Genomic DNA, 17140 nt, shown 5'->3' with positions numbered 1-17140 from the left:
TCGAAAAAGACTTTTGATCATTGGTTAATCTACATGTATTATGTGTGTTGATTCCTAGATATGACTTATAATTATTTAAAATCAAGTGTCCAGAGTGTGAACACTAAACTACAGTTTCTACATCTATATCCTGGGTATCCGGAGAACCAGACATATGGCTTTTACTTTTCAATACTTCTTAAATCTGGAAGCTGCAACAATTGAGGATTTTATGAAATATTTTCTAGTATTCATTATTTAGAGCTTGTAACTGCACGTGCTTGATCAGAAGGTTCCTGCCAAGAAATAAATATTTTCATCGGACCAGCGGTTGTGCTTGATTGTAATAAAAAGGCACTGTGTCACAAATAATTCTCTGTGTCTGACCAGCTGCAATGCTTTATAGTCATCTGAAGATCTTTTTTTAAGAATAAAGTTTGTTCGCTGGACTAGCTACTCTGCCATACTATGACCTCACTGTCTTTGTCTCGCTCGTGCGGAAGATCGGGACTTTGATCGCCAGTCGTTTACCAAGGATATAAAAAATGATATCAGTTGCTCAGCATTATGCGTATAGAACAAACTCTTATCTCAACTCGTAATCTCGCACGAATGAGATGCGGAGATTGATGTCTAAATTGATAGAATTTGTTTCATGATTCACAATAAATTAATCCGTGTAAAAAATATTAATTCATAGGATCTGGTATACTGTTTTCGTGCTGATTATATATACATGTGAAATGGAGCAACAGTCCGACATGCGTCGATAAATATTTCTGGTAAAATCAGGCAAACCCTCATATCATAAAATTACATATGAGCGAAATTTCTAAATGTTTAAAACATGTTTAAGTACCTATTTTCACGATATTAAATCGTCAACTGACCGCATACTAGCTTTTTTACAAAGCTAAGTTAGCATTTTGCATAAGACTGAGAAGATTAGTAACAGGAAAGACATCTATTCTTCAAGCTTTGAATCTGCATTTTGAAACCATCAATAGGAATAAGAAATGAATAGTAAAAAGTGGATATATTGTCCATAAGTATTGACCTGGCCCTCAATAGAGAAATAACTACTGCGTAAGTATTCTTTATGATTTAAAAAATATCGCATGTGCAAGTAGCTGCGGGGACAAAACGATTAGCCATCAGTCTCGGAGTTGTGGGTTGTAGTCCTCAGTCTAACATCTTTTTTTTTCAAATTTTATCTCCAAATTTTACAGGACGGAAAATTAATACACTTATCTATTTATTTTTTATGGTTCATATTGAAAGAAATATACTTGTATTCAAGATATTTTGTAGTAAGTGTCGGATAAAAATCTTTAAAGGTATCTTAGATAAAAAGACAAATTACTCCCGAAAATAGATACTACAAGAGAAAACAATTAAGTTTGGTGAAAATCGTTGCAAAAGACATTTTAAGAATAAAAGCAAATACGGTAACATTATACTGAATTTAAAAAATGGTCTGCGGTGGTAACGTGCGTGGAAGTCAGACGGTTAACTATAAAGGTTATTTGTGTAATTACTGATCTTTTCAGGATACAAATTAACGAAAACGTCCGAAAATATTAGCGAATATTAACAAGTGCCAGGTCAAATACTTACGAACAATTGTACAAGATATATATTTTGTCAAAGGTGTTTTCTTTCACTAGTACATGGCATCTGAAGTTGAGATCGAATATATTGTGAAATTTTTTTATAATAAATACATCTCGTTTTTAACACGAACGTGAGTTGTGTAAGTTGAAACACATTCTTTTTTACTCTAACGTCATATAGCCACAAACCATTTGGGGGTGAGGGTAAAGTTACGTTATATTGGGAAAAATTGAAGTCGGTGACCCCTAAGTATTTATGTGTCTACTAGACGTAAACACATTGCCAAACAACATCCCAAAATTATACGTTTTTTTATCGAGCTGATTTTTAAGGCAAAATTTTTAGCAAAACTTGATTTGATTTTTTCTGTTCTGACGTCACAAAATCGTCACTAACGTCCTAAGCGTCAATTTCATTTCACTAAATTTTATACCACTGAATAGCATTTTCTGAATCCAAAGCGACAATTATTTTGCATTTTTCATTTACATGACATTCAGAGCGCAGGAAAGGAAAAATGCCGAAAGCACCCGGAACTGGGCGTTGCACGAAAAGTGACGTTAGGGGCCATGTTTGTGACACAATAGCAAAAAACACGAACAATATGGTGAAAAAGTAAAACCGGAACTAAATCGCATACATCCTGAATTTTGTACAGTATAAATTTCAGGACAATATTCGGCAAAAAAATTTGGGGCGCATTCCACCTTAAGTAAAATTAATACAAGCAACAAATAAAATCTAGAGAGCAGTTTAAACCAACGAGGAAACAGAAATAGAGTGTATACCTGTACCAGTTGGTGAGCTGCATCATAATGTAGAGAGTGGCAGTACAACATACAAAATGGAAGAATGAGTAGCTATATATAACTCCGTCTGCTTCATTGTAGATGACCTTTTGACCTCCATGATCTGATGGATTATATCCTGTCAAGTATATACATGGATTAAAGATGATGTGCACAACATATAGCAAACTGCCGTTTGACCGTTACCGACCAAGATCCCTGCCCATGGTTATTTTAAAGACTGCATATAGCATCTACAAAGTCCAGATGAACAATCAAGGGACACAAGTAAAACAAGAGGGTCATGATCACCATGGATCGCTCACCTGAGTAATATGAGCTACATGTTTCAAAGATCAAACTGATTATGAAATATTAAGCAAGTCAGTAGGTCACATTCATGGTCAATGAAATACAATTTTACGATTGGTGTGCAAAACTGTGTACGTCATCAAAATTTCAAGGCTGTATCTTAAAAAACAAGAAAGTAGGTCAGTAGGTCAAGGTCACGGTCAAGTGACATCATATTACTTGGGGTCATCAGGTAATTATTATTAAACAGTCTTGGAAATAGGATCAAATGATTTTTTAAGTATTTCTTCCTATACAGAGAGGTGGGGCCTCTTTTAACCCATAATTTGAGCAATTTTGGTCTATACAAAACATTGGACCCCCAGAGCAAGGCCTCTTTTCACCCCAGGGGTATAATTTGAACAATTTTGGTTGAGGACCATAAGACAATGCTACAAACCAAATATCAAAGGTCTAAGTGTTGTGGTTTCAGACAAGAAGATTTTTAAACTTTTTTTCATATACAAGTCTATGTAAAATTTGGGACCTCCAGGGCGGGGTCATTTTTGACCCTAGAGGGATAATATGAACAATGTTGGTAGAGGACCGCTAGATGATGCTACATACCAAATATCAAAGCCCTAAGCCATGTGGTTTTGTACAAGAAGATTTTCAAAGTTTTCCCTATATGTCTATATAAACCATGTGACCCCTGGGGCGGGGCCATATTTGACCCTAGGGGTATAATTTGAACAATTTTGGTAGAGGACCACTAGATGATGCTACATACTAAATATCAAAGCCCTAGGCTCTGTGGTTTTGTACAAGAAGATTTTCAAAGTTTTCCCTATATAAGTCTATATAAACCATGTGACCTCTGGGGCGGGGCCATATTTGACCCTAGGGGGATAATTTGAACAATTTTGGTAGAGGACCACTAGATGATGCTACATACTAGATATCAAAGCCCTAGGCCCTGTGGTTTTGGACAAGATGATTTTTAAAGTTTTTCCTTTCAGTTGCCATGGCAACCAGAGTTATGCATGGAATTAAATTCTTTGAACAATTTTGAAAGGGGGCCACCCAAGGATCATTCCTGTGAAGTTTGGCGTAATTCTGCCCAGTGGTTTTCGAGAAATTTTTTTAGAAAATGTTGACGGACACACGACGCACATTGAGTGGTCACAATAGCTCACCATGAGCCTTTGGCTCAGGTGAGCTAAAAATATCAGACATGAAAGTCTCGTGTCGCAGGAAATCTTTACTATTTTCTCTTTATCAATATAGTACGAATTGCAATGGTCAATGATGTATTAAATTCCAAAATGAAGAATCACTTGAAGACAGTTAACCAAACACATTAACAAGAACCTTAAATGAATACACACTTGCAATTGTACCTTTTTTAAAAGATATTCAATGACGGAAGGAAAATAATTTTGAACTTTCTACTTTAATATCGATAACAAGAGCTGTCGGAGGACAGCAAGGCCTGACTATTCAACAGCCTTGTCAATTAAATGAATACCAAAGTCGAAAAAGGAGCATAATTTTATACCAATGGGAAACAGGGTTATGGAACCTGCACAGTGCTTATCAGCTCATGACAGTGGACAAGTGTGTGAAGTTTCAATCCATTCCCATTAGTGGATACTGCAAAAACTGCTAAGTCGAAAAAGGGGGATAGTTTTGAAAAAATGCAAAGCAGAGTTATGGGAACTGCACAGTGCATGTCAGCTCATGGCAATGAACAAGTGTGTGAAGTTTCAATCCATTCTCATTAGAGGATAGTGAGATACAAGCTTACATACAAAAACTTAACCAAAAACTTCTAAGTGAAAAAAAGGGCACAATTTTGAAAAAAATGCAAAGTAGAGTTATGGGACCTGCTTAGTGCATGTCAGATGATGACAGTGATCAAGTATGTGAAGTTTCAATCCATTCCCATTAGTGGGTACTGAGACACCAGCTTACATAACCAAAAATTTCTATGTCGAAAAAGGGGCATAATTTTGTAAAAAGCAAAATAGAGTTATGGAACCTGTGCAATGTAAGTCAGTTTAACACAGTGAGTAAGTGTGTGAAGTTTCAATCCATTCCCACAAGTGGTTACTGACATACCAGCTTACATACAAAAACTTAACCAAATTGGGACGCCAACGTGGATGCGGACGCCGACACACAGGCGAGTCCAATAGCTCTACTATTCTTTGAATAGTCGAGCTAAAAATGTCTCTCCAGTCTTGTACATAACTACAGCCTTGTGCATAACTATATGTATTACATTAACTAAGGAACATAGAATGAATGCATTATATATATAATAAATATATCACTGACTTACTTTGTCTAACTTTACAGCAACAGCAACAATCATAGGAGTTCTCTGTCTGCAACCAATGTTACATTTACTTTAGTTTCACATGTTAATGTAGGTAAAAACAAGTTTATTTGTCATGAGATATCAACATGTTTAACAGTATCAACATGTTTAACATTACATATCAATGTTTTTTTAACATGAGATGTCAACATGTTTAACATTATATAATATAAACATTTAAACATGATATATCAACAAGTTTAACATTATATATTAAAATTTTTAACATGAAATATCAACAAGTTTAACATTATATATCATCTTAACATGAGATTTCAACAAGTTTAACATGACATATCAACATTTTAACATGAGATATCAACAAGCTTAACATTATATATCAACATTTTAACATGAGATATCAATACGTTTTACATTATATCATAAAGTTTAACAGTGCAACTTTTTTCCTTAGTAGTAGTACATGGTTTGTCCTTCCAAACAGTTCCTATGTGAATTATAGTAATTCCTGGTCTCATTCACTGGCAGTATGAAATTGTGAATGGAAATTACATAGAATCATAGCTATGAAATACTCACAAGTCTTGCTGATCTTCTAACTCCTAGCTTATCAGAGTCCCCAGATGTACTCATACTGCAAGCAGAAAATATAAACAATGTAATACTTATAGGCTATTAGATTTGTATCGAGAAATAAGCATGAGTTCTGCAGCGGAAATATTGCGCAACTTTACGAGTGCATATTTCTTGAATGTTTTTATTACATACGCATCTACACCTAAAATTATCATATAAATGATACAAATTTGTTATTAAGCCTTGGTGAATTGGAAATATTGTTGTTAAAGAACTTTTAAATGCAACAACATGCATGAAACTGACATCACACACCCGATATGAAATTTAATGTTCAACTGAAACTTTACAGAGTTATTAAATAAGTATGTAATAAATGTCTATATGTATGAAAACCACTGAGGAACATGCCAATGATATACATGATTAGGCTTAGCTAGGATATTTTTTGTGGGAAACTGCCCAATGGAAATTTTTCAGGTAGTTAAGCTAAAAAGAGTTTCTGAAGTTTATATGAATGACTATCAGAAGCATGCACTTACATAGCAAACACTGCCATTACAAACATAATGAAGAGACCAGCATATGCTGCGATCATCTCTCGCTGAGGGTCTACATCTGAGGGTCGGCACAGCTGGGTAATATTATTACTGACAGGAACCATATGTTCTTCTGGACCACTGACCAATCCAATCTGAAACAAATACATGTATCATAATATTATGTCACTTAATATAATTTTTATCAATTTATATTGACTCTATTATTTCCTTAAATAAATCTATTAACAGTGACAACAGCTCAATACACCTTAATCAACATTCCCATTTAAATGTATCACTGAACTTTTGGGAAAAGTCTGTTCATGGAAGCACAATCTCTTTTAGATAATCTATACTCTTTTATAACCTGTATTAACTCCATAGCCTGCATTCTTCAGCAAAATTTCTGGTATAAGTTGGCAATGCATGCCCTATCAGATAACATGGGGTATCCTCACGACAGTGAAAGTAAATGTCATCACAATTACATGCTGCGTCAGAATAGTAGATTCTGACAGATTTAATGCTGCCCATTTCATGTCTGTAAATTAATCTCTCTCCATTCTTGGCCTGTCCATCTGACCAGATGGCTATCTGTTCTCACAGAGGATAAATCTGGCTGTATTTGAATGTAAAGCTAGTTTGAATCTGCTTCATGAAATGGGTGCTATATAAAGGCATTATACCATATATTCCCTAATTAATACCTTTCCCTTAATAAACGTTCACCCTCTACCCTGAAATTTTTCATACAAAACAGTCAAAAGTTTAAGAAAAATTATGCTATTAATGGATTTGAGCACAAAGGTATTGTACTATGTTAAAATTCATTCATTAAAAGTTGGATTTATAGTTTATATTTACAAAAACATTGTATTTAAAAAAATTAAGGCCTTAATACCTGCCCCCCCCCCCCCCCCCCCCCCCCCCCCCCCCCACCCACACAAAACTTTCTAAAAAAATGTTATACATCTTGGGGTGCTATGGGAATACACTGTATGACATAATTTTTATTATCTCTAACAATTTTTTTAACCTATTCAATTATAAATTTATCTGTCCACTTGGCTGTAGACAGCTTAAGTGTAAAGATCTATGATTCACATGACCACAAGGATATCAGCAAGGATAAAAAAAGCCAAGAAATCACACTGTTTTATAAACTAAAACCGTTTCTATGATACTACTTACATGAGGATCTTCTAATTCTTCAACTGCTCTACCAGCATCAAGTTCTGTAACAGGTTTACCAAGCATACTCAATGCCACCTTTGTCTTTATTGTCTCTATGAATGATACTGCAGAAACAGAAAAGTAAAGATAAACATGTAACAGCATCATTATTAGCACCATATACAACCTTTCTGTTTCATTCATCCGTTACTTAACAATCTATTCATTCATTACGATAAAACATTCTCAGAAATTCCTATTTTGGAATAAATCACACAGGACAATATTGTCTTTCTGTAGTAGTTAGTTTGTTCTGCAACATAGCAATAATAAACTTGTCTTATCAAGACATAAATGTTACTTCCTCATAATTATTTTGTATATATCTCACAGCTTTCTTGTAACTTTTAACGCTTGACAATTATGCTATCTGTGACATCATAAGCTTTAAATTTATTTTGATATGATGGGGCTATTTTCAGTCGCATAAAATGCAGAACACTTAGATAGAAAATACAAGTCTGATTTATTGTCAGTATCTGGTTACAGTTATTCAACTATATTGTACAATATGATACTTACTATCTTCTGGTGGTTCACTTGTCAGGGCGGACCATGTAAGATACATCACGTATAATGATACAACAGAGGACTGTAACAAACCAGCATTCTGATTACCTGTATAACAAACAGTAACCTTCAGTCATCAGCTTAATGAGCAAAATAGAGAATAATTCTTTACACAATGCCCATCTCTTAATACACATGCTTGCTTTGAATTTGAAAGAGACACTGTTTGTAAATATTTCGCTACATTAAAACCATTGTGGACACTACTAAAGAACATGGTATCAGCTATCAAGATATTCTGGACAATAAGTAAATATTATGTAGGGAAATAACAATTAACATTTGTATCAAATCATTTTCAAATCCCTTGATAAATGGCAGCGTTATGGACCAGACAATAAAAAGACCATGTTAACCTTTGACTTCTAAATGTGACCTTGACCTTAGAGCTAGGGGTCTAGATCTTGCGCATGACATATCATCTCATTATGGTAAATATTTATGCAAAGTTATTTCAAAATCCCTTCATGGATGGCAGAGTTATGGACTGAACACGAAACTGACCCTGTTAACATTTGACCTCTTAGTGTGACCTTGACCTTGGAGCAAGGGGTCTGAGTCATGCGCAAGACATGTCATCTCATTATGGTGAACATTTATGCCAAGTTATATCAAAATTCCTTTCCAGGATGGCAGAGTTGCAGCCTGGACAAGAATTTACACGGACGCATGGCCTGACACCTGATGCTGAGCAATCAAAATAGCTCACCCTGAGCACAAAGTGCTCAGGTGAACTAAAAACAAAAAAGTAGGTCAGTAGGTCAAGGTCACATTCAAGTGACACCTACTTGGGGTTATCAGGGATAATTATAATTAAACAGTCTAGGAAATATGTTCAGATATTTTTTTAAGTATTTTTTCCTAGTATATAACTCATATAACAAGTGACCCCCGGGCGGGACCTCTTTTCACCCTAGGGGCATAATTTGATCAAACTTGTTAGAGAACCACTAGGCAATGCTACATACTAAATATCAAAGGCCTAGGCCTTGAATTTTCAGACAAGAAGATTTTCTATATAAGTCTATGTAAAACTTAGGGCCTCTTTTAAGCCCAGGAGAATAATTTTAACAATTTTGAGAGGACAACTAGGCAATGCAACATACCTAATATCAAAAGCCTAGGCCTTGCAGATCCAAGCAAGAAGATTTTTAAAGTTTTTTTCCTATATAAGTATAATATGTATGTAAAACCTAGGACCCCTGGGTGGGGCCTCTTTTCACCTCAGGGGCATAATTTGAACATGATGGATGACTGACATCCAGCAGTCACAAAAGCTCACCATGAGTCTTTGGCTCAGGTAAGCTAATAAAACACTAGCAATAGGGGCAATCCCAAGTTTTGGACCCAGTGTATATAACAAACAGTGAGTTTACACCAGGAAGAAATTGTTTTCAAATGAATTTTTTCCCGTTAACCCACCTTATTGAGATAAATATTTAAAAGTAACAGCAATTCTTACTACAAAACTCATATGTAATATTCTGGGTTAGTTCCCTTTGGACTGACAAAAGGCTAGTAACAAATTGTTTACTTAACAGACAAGGAAGTAGATAATTGTTGTAAATTGTTTTGTTTGATTAAAATTTTCATAGTAAAGAAAAATAAAAATAGTGGAAATTTGAAAGACTTCTTGTGCTATTCTCTGGACTTGTTAATGTTCAAATTACAAACAGAAAATTATAAAATATATAGTAAACTGAAAACAAAAGTAGCACAGGACTTGTTATCTAAAACAAAATGGCAACTGGGGTGAGTATAAATAAAGATATATTATCTGATGAAACTTTTGATCTACTATGTGGAGTATGTAAACATAAAGGGAAAAATCGAGAAGCAGAAAAATACTGTGTAGAATGTCAAGATTATTATTGTTTGACCTGTGTCAAAGTTCATGAGGACATCCCTTCACTAATTGGACACAAGATTCTTAGCAAAGGAAAGTTTCCATCAGGATCAGTCAAGACCCTATCAGGATCTAGTAAGACTCTACCAGGGGCACCAATAGAGAGATGTGACTGGCATAGTCATCACTGTATAGATATGTACTGTCAAAACGATGATGCTGTCGGCTGTGGCACATGTATGGCAGTTGATCACAGGTGAGATTTCTCAATTTAAATACTGTAAAATCATTTAATTTCATGGGCAGGAAATTTCGTGGTTTTGATCAAAACGGCAATTTCGTGGGGATATGAATTTGTGGATTTCAACTTTCCAACATGAAATGAATATGAATTTTATCTGTTCGTTAGAATTAAATTTTGTGGATTGCCTCAACCCTGAAATCCATAAATATTAATTATTTCAAAGTGTTTGTAAAGTCTGTTCAAAATATGCACAGCATGTTGATGTGTCAAGGCTTGTCAATTTCTTAAAGGTGACAGTATATTTGAAAACCCAGAAGTAATAGCGTAATGTTAATAATCCACAAAATATAGAATAAATCTGAACCTGGCATAAGGAAACATAAGTCAAACCACAAATAAAGGGTAAACCATAAATTAATTGAGCCCGCCCGCTTAGCTCAGTAGGTAAGAGCGTTGGTCTATGGATCTCGGGGTCGCGAGTTCGATCCTCGGGCGGGGCGTATGTTCTCCGTGACTATTTGATAAACGACATTGTGTCTGAAATCATTAGTCCTCCACCTCTGATTCATGTGGGGAAGTTGGCAGTTACTTGCGGAGAACAGGTTTGTACTGGTACAGAATCCAGGAATACTGGTTAGGTTAACTGCCCGCCGTTACATGACTAAAATACTGTTGAAAAATGGCGTTAAACCCAAAACAAACAAAATAAATTAATTGAAAAAAACTAGCTACGTTTCTATCTTTCTACAAAAGTGTATCCCATTGATTGATAGCGGTGCACAATGCTTCATAAACTCCAATGGTTAATGAATCTATCCGAAGCTTGCTCGCTAAGGTAAAGAAGCCCCAATGTTTACATTTCTACACTTTTTTCAGTTCATTTCCCCTTGACTGTAAGTTACACATTATACATGGGTCCTTTGAGTTTGTAATTATATATTACATATATGAAAGAAAAACAAAACACTAAAATTTTCCAATTTATTTTTTAGGTTATGCAAGGACATTTTCTACATACCAGATTTTCTGAAAATCAAGACCAGTACCATTACTACAAGGGATATCCAGCAGAAACTAAAATCAGTTACAAAGACCTTGACAGAGCATCATGAAAAGTTTCAAAGCCAAAAACAAAGATTACTGAAATCAAGAGCCAAAACACTGGACAATGTGAAGAAGTTTAGAAAGGAAATTAATGACAGGCTAGATGAGCTAGAGAAAAACACTGGTGATGATATAGAACATAAGTACAAAGCCCTGATACACGAGATGGAAGAAGGAATGAAACAACTGGAGAAAAACAAAGCTAATGTTTCCTCAATTCTTGATAAGTTGGTTCCTGCTAGCAAAAATGCAATACAAAACTTTGTAAATGTCAAGAAAGCAGAAACTGCTGCAAATAAAGCTGCTAAATTTGTACAAGAAACTAAATTACAAACACCATTGAAAGATGTTGACTTCACTGCTGATGACAAAATATCTTCTTTGTTAGGAGAAATAAATGTCATGGGCAAGATAACAGAGAGAATGCTAGTGGATGCTGAATGCAAGGGCACTGTTAGTAAGGAAGAGGCTTTACTTCAGGTCAAAGGATACAAGGAATACTCTGTAAAAGTTCAATCAGACAAGAAAAAATGTGATATTGTCAGTGGCTGTACTCTAGAGGATGGAACAATAATACTGTCTGATACAGACAACGACAAGCTGAAGCGTTTAAACAGTTCCACATACTCTGTTATAGACTACTGTGATCTTCCTAATTGGCCATGGCAAATCTGCTCCACCAATAAGCAGGAAGTTGCTGTATGTTTGCCAGTACAGAAGGAAATTCACTTCATTTCAACTGGAAACAGAATGACAGCCACAAACAAGATCACAACAGATTTTGCATGTTATGGCCTAGCATGCACCAATGGCATTCTGTATATTTCAGATAGTAAAACATCAGTGTATATATTCAGTGTATCAGGAAGAAAGCTGAAGCAGTTCAGTAAAGAGGAATCAGGACAGAAACTGTTCTCTGACATACTCAGTCTGTCAGTAAGGATGGGTCAAAGATATTTGTCACTGACTACAATAATGGACTGATTATACTGGACAATAGTGGAGAAGTTGTTGGAAGATTTAATGGTCCAGAGTTAGATGGTGCCAGGAGTAGTTATCTCACAGGTAGAGGAAGTCTGCTTGTTTGTGGAATAATTTCCAAAAATGTGCTCCAGTTTAGACTGGATGGTAAACTGATAGGTGAGGTTGTGAAATTTTATGATAAATCAATCTATCCTAAGGCCATTTGTTGCAATCAGCAAATGTCAAAGATGATGATAAGTAGAGGGAACGAAAGAATTGAAGTATATGACTTGCTATGAAATTGAGTAAATATTTGTACAGCATTCTTTGGAAATGAATGACAAAATTTTTACTGAGACTGGCTTTGTAATATGCCAAGTATGACTCATACAACTCATGGAGAGAAAACTATTTACAGGTTAAATGTGGGGGAATTGTTATCATGTGTCTGTGTATAAATATGTCTTATGTCAAATCACAGTACAATTATAACATTGAACAATCCCATTCAACTTCTGAACTGACTCGTCGTGTGGCACCGTTTTACTATTTTATAGGCATTTTTTGATATAAAAAAATCATTTCTCCATATCAAAAATTCCATTTCTTGATATCAGAAAATCATTTCTTGATATAAAAAAAATCAGTCACATTTTTTGATATCAGAAAATCGATTTCTTGATATCAAGAATTCATTTTCTGATATCAAGAAATCAATTTGATATCAGGAATTCATTTTCTGATATCAAGAAATGCTGTCCATTTTCTGATATCAAAAAATACAATTTTTGATATTAGGAAATGAATTTTTGATATAAAAAAAAAGTGTTATTTCTTGATATCAAGAAACCAAATTCTTGATATCAATAAATGATTTTCTGATATCAAAAAATCGACTTCTTGATATCAAGAAATCAAGCCTATTTTTTGATATCAAAAATTTGACATTTCTTGATCTAAATATAGATGGATTGAACAGGATCATATAGAATTGTATAATCCCCGCTATGGAATGCCTAGACTGTCTTGACATGATGATTATTACTTCATCATGTGCATTTCCCAATATATTCGGTACAAATTATAATCTTTCTTGTAGATAAAACAGTTTGCTATGTACATTTACTATTTTGTCCGGTACATTTCTTAGTTTGTGTTGTGCATTCACCAGTTTGTGCTGTACAATTGATTCAGATAGTTCGTCATGTGCATTTTCCAATATATTCGGTACAAATTTTAATTTGTCTTGTAAATTAAACAATTAGTTTAATATGTACATTTACTAGTTTGTCCGGTAAGTTTCTTGGTTTGTGTTGTGTAGTTTGTGCTGTCCAACAGATAGTTCGTCATGTGCTTTTCTTTATATGTTCGGTACTAATCATAATTTGTTGTGTAGATAAAACAGTTTGTTATGTACATTAACTAGTTTGTCCGGCACATTATTCTTGGTTTGTGTTGTGCATTTTCTAGTTTGTGCTGTCCAATTAATAGTTCGTTATGTGCTTTTCCCAATATTTTCGGTACAAATCATAACTTGTCTTGTAGATAAAGCAGTTTGTTATGTTTTAGTAAACAGATATGTATTAATTATCTTTTCAAAAGTTTCCGAAAATAGATAATTGCCGAAAAGAACTTATTTAAAGGTGGTCAATCACATTTAAACAACATTTAATGACATTTTTTACTTTTTGTATATTCTGGTAGAGAATTATTTAAGGAACAAAAAGACCGATTACATAGAGTTAGATTCCTATTCGAAATGTATATTTTATTATTTTTATAAAATTTTATAATTACTCCCCTTTAATATGAAAGTATATAAAAAGCTGGGTATTTCTTTTTATTTCGATACAATGTCTAGTTTTACATTTGCATTTGATAGACATATCAACTACTGAACAATCTGAACCAAAATGCAAGTTTAAAAGCTGTGTGTAGCTTCTGAATTCATTTATTTCCAATCTATCTTGGTTGCGCAACCAAGATAGGCAAAGGGAGGTAATAATAATTTTTCAAACTTGTGTTTCTAATGAATTCCATCTAAATACATAATTTTTAATGCAAATATTTTACAAATATATTACAATATGTCTAATATTTATACATTTCCTTAGGCAAAGTATGTTTATCAAATTTATACGTATGATAAAATAACTCTATCTTGGTTGGGCAACCAGGATTGGAAAATGAAATTTTAAAAATACCTCCAGTGAAAATCTAATTTGTATTAAGTGTTAAGTGAACATAAATGAGTGTAAATGATCAGATGCTAAGTTTCGAACAAATCCGTTACATGGCCAAAATCTGATTATCCACCTTTAACATAAGTAGTATTTTTGTTGTATGTATGAGAATCCACTTGTAAAGACAAAAATTGTAAGGGTACACGTTGTGTAATTTAACATGAAATCGGATATTTTTTAGGCAATCAATTGGACAGCACAAACTGGCGAATGCACAACACAAATTAAGAAATGTACCGGACAAACTAGTAAATGTACATAATAAACTGTTTTATCTACGTAACAAATTATGATTTGTACCAAACATACTGGGAAAAGCACATAACAAACTATTAATTGGCCAGCACAAACTAATGTACGGACATCACAAACTAATAAATGTACCAGACAAACTAGTAACTGTACATAACAAACTGTTTTGTCTACAAGACAAAGTATAATTTCTACCAAATATATTGGAAAATGCACATGACAAACTATTAATTGTACAGCATAAACTAGTGACTGCACAACATAAACTAAGAAATGTACCGGACAAACTAGTAAATCTACATAACAAACTGCTTTATTTACAAAAAAGATTATGATTTGTACCAAATATATTGGAAAAAGCACATGACAAACTGATAACCATTATGTCAAGACAGTCTAGGCATTCCATACCCCGCACTGAATGAATTAATTAGGGGTTATCCCTAATTGCATGTCTATTTTTAGAATAGCGGGAATTTTTGATATCAAGAAATATTGGCCATTTTTTGATATCAAGAAATCAAATTTTTGATATCAAGAAATTGAATTCTTGATATCAAGAAATTGTATTCTTGATATCAAGAAATTGAATTCTTGATATCAAAAAATAGTCCGTATTTCTAGATATCAAGAAATGATTTCTTGATATCAAGAATTTGATTTCCTGATATAAAAAATATAACTAATTTTTTGATATCAAGAAATGATTTTCTGATATCAAAAATTTGATTTTTTGATATAAACAAGAGCTGTCACTAATTGTGACAAATGCCCCCGCAGAACCTTGACCTTTGACCTAGTGACCCCAAAGTCAGTAGGGGTGGTGTACTCAATAACTACTATCAGCATGTGAAGTTTGAAGGTCCTGGGTGAAGTGGTTCGCATGTAAAGTGCCTTCATGCAAAAAGTTAACGTTGGCCCCTGTGACCTTGACCTTTGACCTGGTGACCCCAAAGTCAGTAGTGGTGGTGTACTCATAAAGTACTATCAGCATGTAAAGTTTGAAGGTCCTGGGTAAGTGGTTCGCGAGTAAAGTGCCTTCATGCAAAAAGTTAATGTTGGTCCCTGTGACCTTGACCTTTGACCTGGTGACCCCAAAATCACTATGGGTAGTGTACTCAATAAGTACTATCAGCACGTTAAGTTTGAAGGTCCTGGTTCGCGAGTAAAGTGCCTTCATGCAAAAAGTTAACGTTGGCCCCTGTGCGTTGACCTTTGACCTGATGACCCCAAAGTCAGTAAGGGGTAGTGTACTCAATAAGTACTATCAGCACGTGAAGTTTGAAGGTCCTGGGTGCAGTGGTTCGCGAGTAAAGTGCCTTCATGCAAAAAGTTAACGTTGGCCCCTGTGACCTTGACCTTTGACCGGGTGACCCCAAGGTCAGTAGGGGTGGTGTACTCAATAAGTGCTATCAGCACGTGAAGTTTGAAGGTCCTGGGTGCAGTGGTTCGCGAGTAAAGTGCCTTCATGCAAAAAGTTAACGTTGTGACGAACGAACTAACTAACTAACTAACTAACTAACAGACGGACAGTTGAAAACTAATATGCCTCCCTTCGGGGGCATAAAAAATAGACAGCATTTCTTGATATCAAAAAATGAATTCCTGATATCAAAAAATCTATTTTTTGATATCAAGAAATTACTTTTTGATATGTCAGAAATTTGATTTCTTGATATCAAAAAATGCCTAGAAAATAGTAAAATGGCACCCCATACTATCAAACTGAATCAGCTACTGTAAGTGTAGAAATATTCGCGGGCTTCAAATTTTCGCGATATTCGCAGTGATAGGCACTCCGCGAATTCATGATTACCGCAATTATTTCTACACAAATTTCTACTGAAAAGTAATATTTTCGCACAAATGTGAACCATCTCAATTTAGTCTGTAAAGTATGCATGAGCCTGTCATTATACATTTGTACCTTCATGTACCTTTATGTATATAATAAATATAAACAACTTGTTAGTTATTTTAATTTATTAAATTATTGAAAAAGAAATTGTTGTTTTCTGTTCTGTTTAAACAAACATTTGCAAACAGAACACTTGCAAATACGCACAATAACGAGTGTCAAAAGTGTCAAACACGGCATTCAAAACAAGCATAATATACATAAACATGTCACAGTACATGTATGAAAAATGCTATGGTACATGTAATCACCACTATTCCCAGATATATAATCTCGCTATCCTCTTTGTTTTTTTTGCGGACTAAGCAGGTGGTCCAGCGTTTTATCGGAGCTATTGTCAACAAGCAACCACTTTCCCAACATTTTTAACAATGATTGAAAAGCTTGGGGAAAAGTATACTTAGAGTAAATTTAGGCAACTGACAACAAATCACAAACAGATTAATGACGTCTTTTTATCTCATTAAAGAAAAACAAAATCTTACAGTTTCACAGAAACTTATTTAATTTCTTTTTAGCAGTTTTCATATAATACTGGCTATTTAAGAAAAGAACAGACAAAAGAAATAAAATGCTGTTTTGAATATGAAATATACTGAATAAGTGTAAAAGTTTGTCACTAGAGAAATGCAC

General features: G+C 34.3%; 2 protein-coding genes across 4 annotated transcripts in view; one reads left to right on the top strand and one right to left on the bottom strand.

The window, feature by feature from the left end:
• LOC123566597 (serine incorporator 5-like) overlaps positions 1-17140 on the bottom strand; it is a 61487-nt gene that overhangs the window by 2269 nt on the left and 42078 nt on the right. For all 3 annotated transcript variants that reach the window (XM_045360858.2, XM_045360859.2, XM_045360860.2), the window contains exons 8-13: positions 7890-7985; positions 7326-7432; positions 6135-6286; positions 5596-5650; positions 5017-5062; positions 2382-2520 (exon numbers count right to left, since the gene is read on the bottom strand). In XM_045360858.2, coding sequence (XP_045216793.2) covers positions 2382-2520; positions 5017-5062; positions 5596-5650; positions 6135-6286; positions 7326-7432; positions 7890-7985 — 595 coding nt within the window. The remainder of the gene's footprint in view (positions 1-2381; positions 2521-5016; positions 5063-5595; positions 5651-6134; positions 6287-7325; positions 7433-7889; positions 7986-17140) is intronic.
• LOC123566598 (uncharacterized) lies at positions 9434-16594 on the top strand. Its single transcript, XM_045360861.2, has 2 exons — positions 9434-10039; positions 11020-16594. Exons 1-2 carry the CDS (start codon positions 9678-9680, stop codon positions 12113-12115), a joined length of 1458 nt encoding a protein of 485 aa, XP_045216796.2. The 5' UTR covers positions 9434-9677; the 3' UTR covers positions 12116-16594.

The sequence above is a fragment of the Mercenaria mercenaria genome, chromosome 8 (genome assembly GCF_021730395.1).
Source record: "Mercenaria mercenaria strain notata chromosome 8, MADL_Memer_1, whole genome shotgun sequence".
In the NCBI taxonomy this organism is placed as follows: Eukaryota; Metazoa; Mollusca; class Bivalvia; order Venerida; family Veneridae; genus Mercenaria; species Mercenaria mercenaria.
The sequence above is the reverse complement of the archived record's forward strand: the minus strand, read 5'-3'. Positions and strand labels throughout refer to the sequence as shown.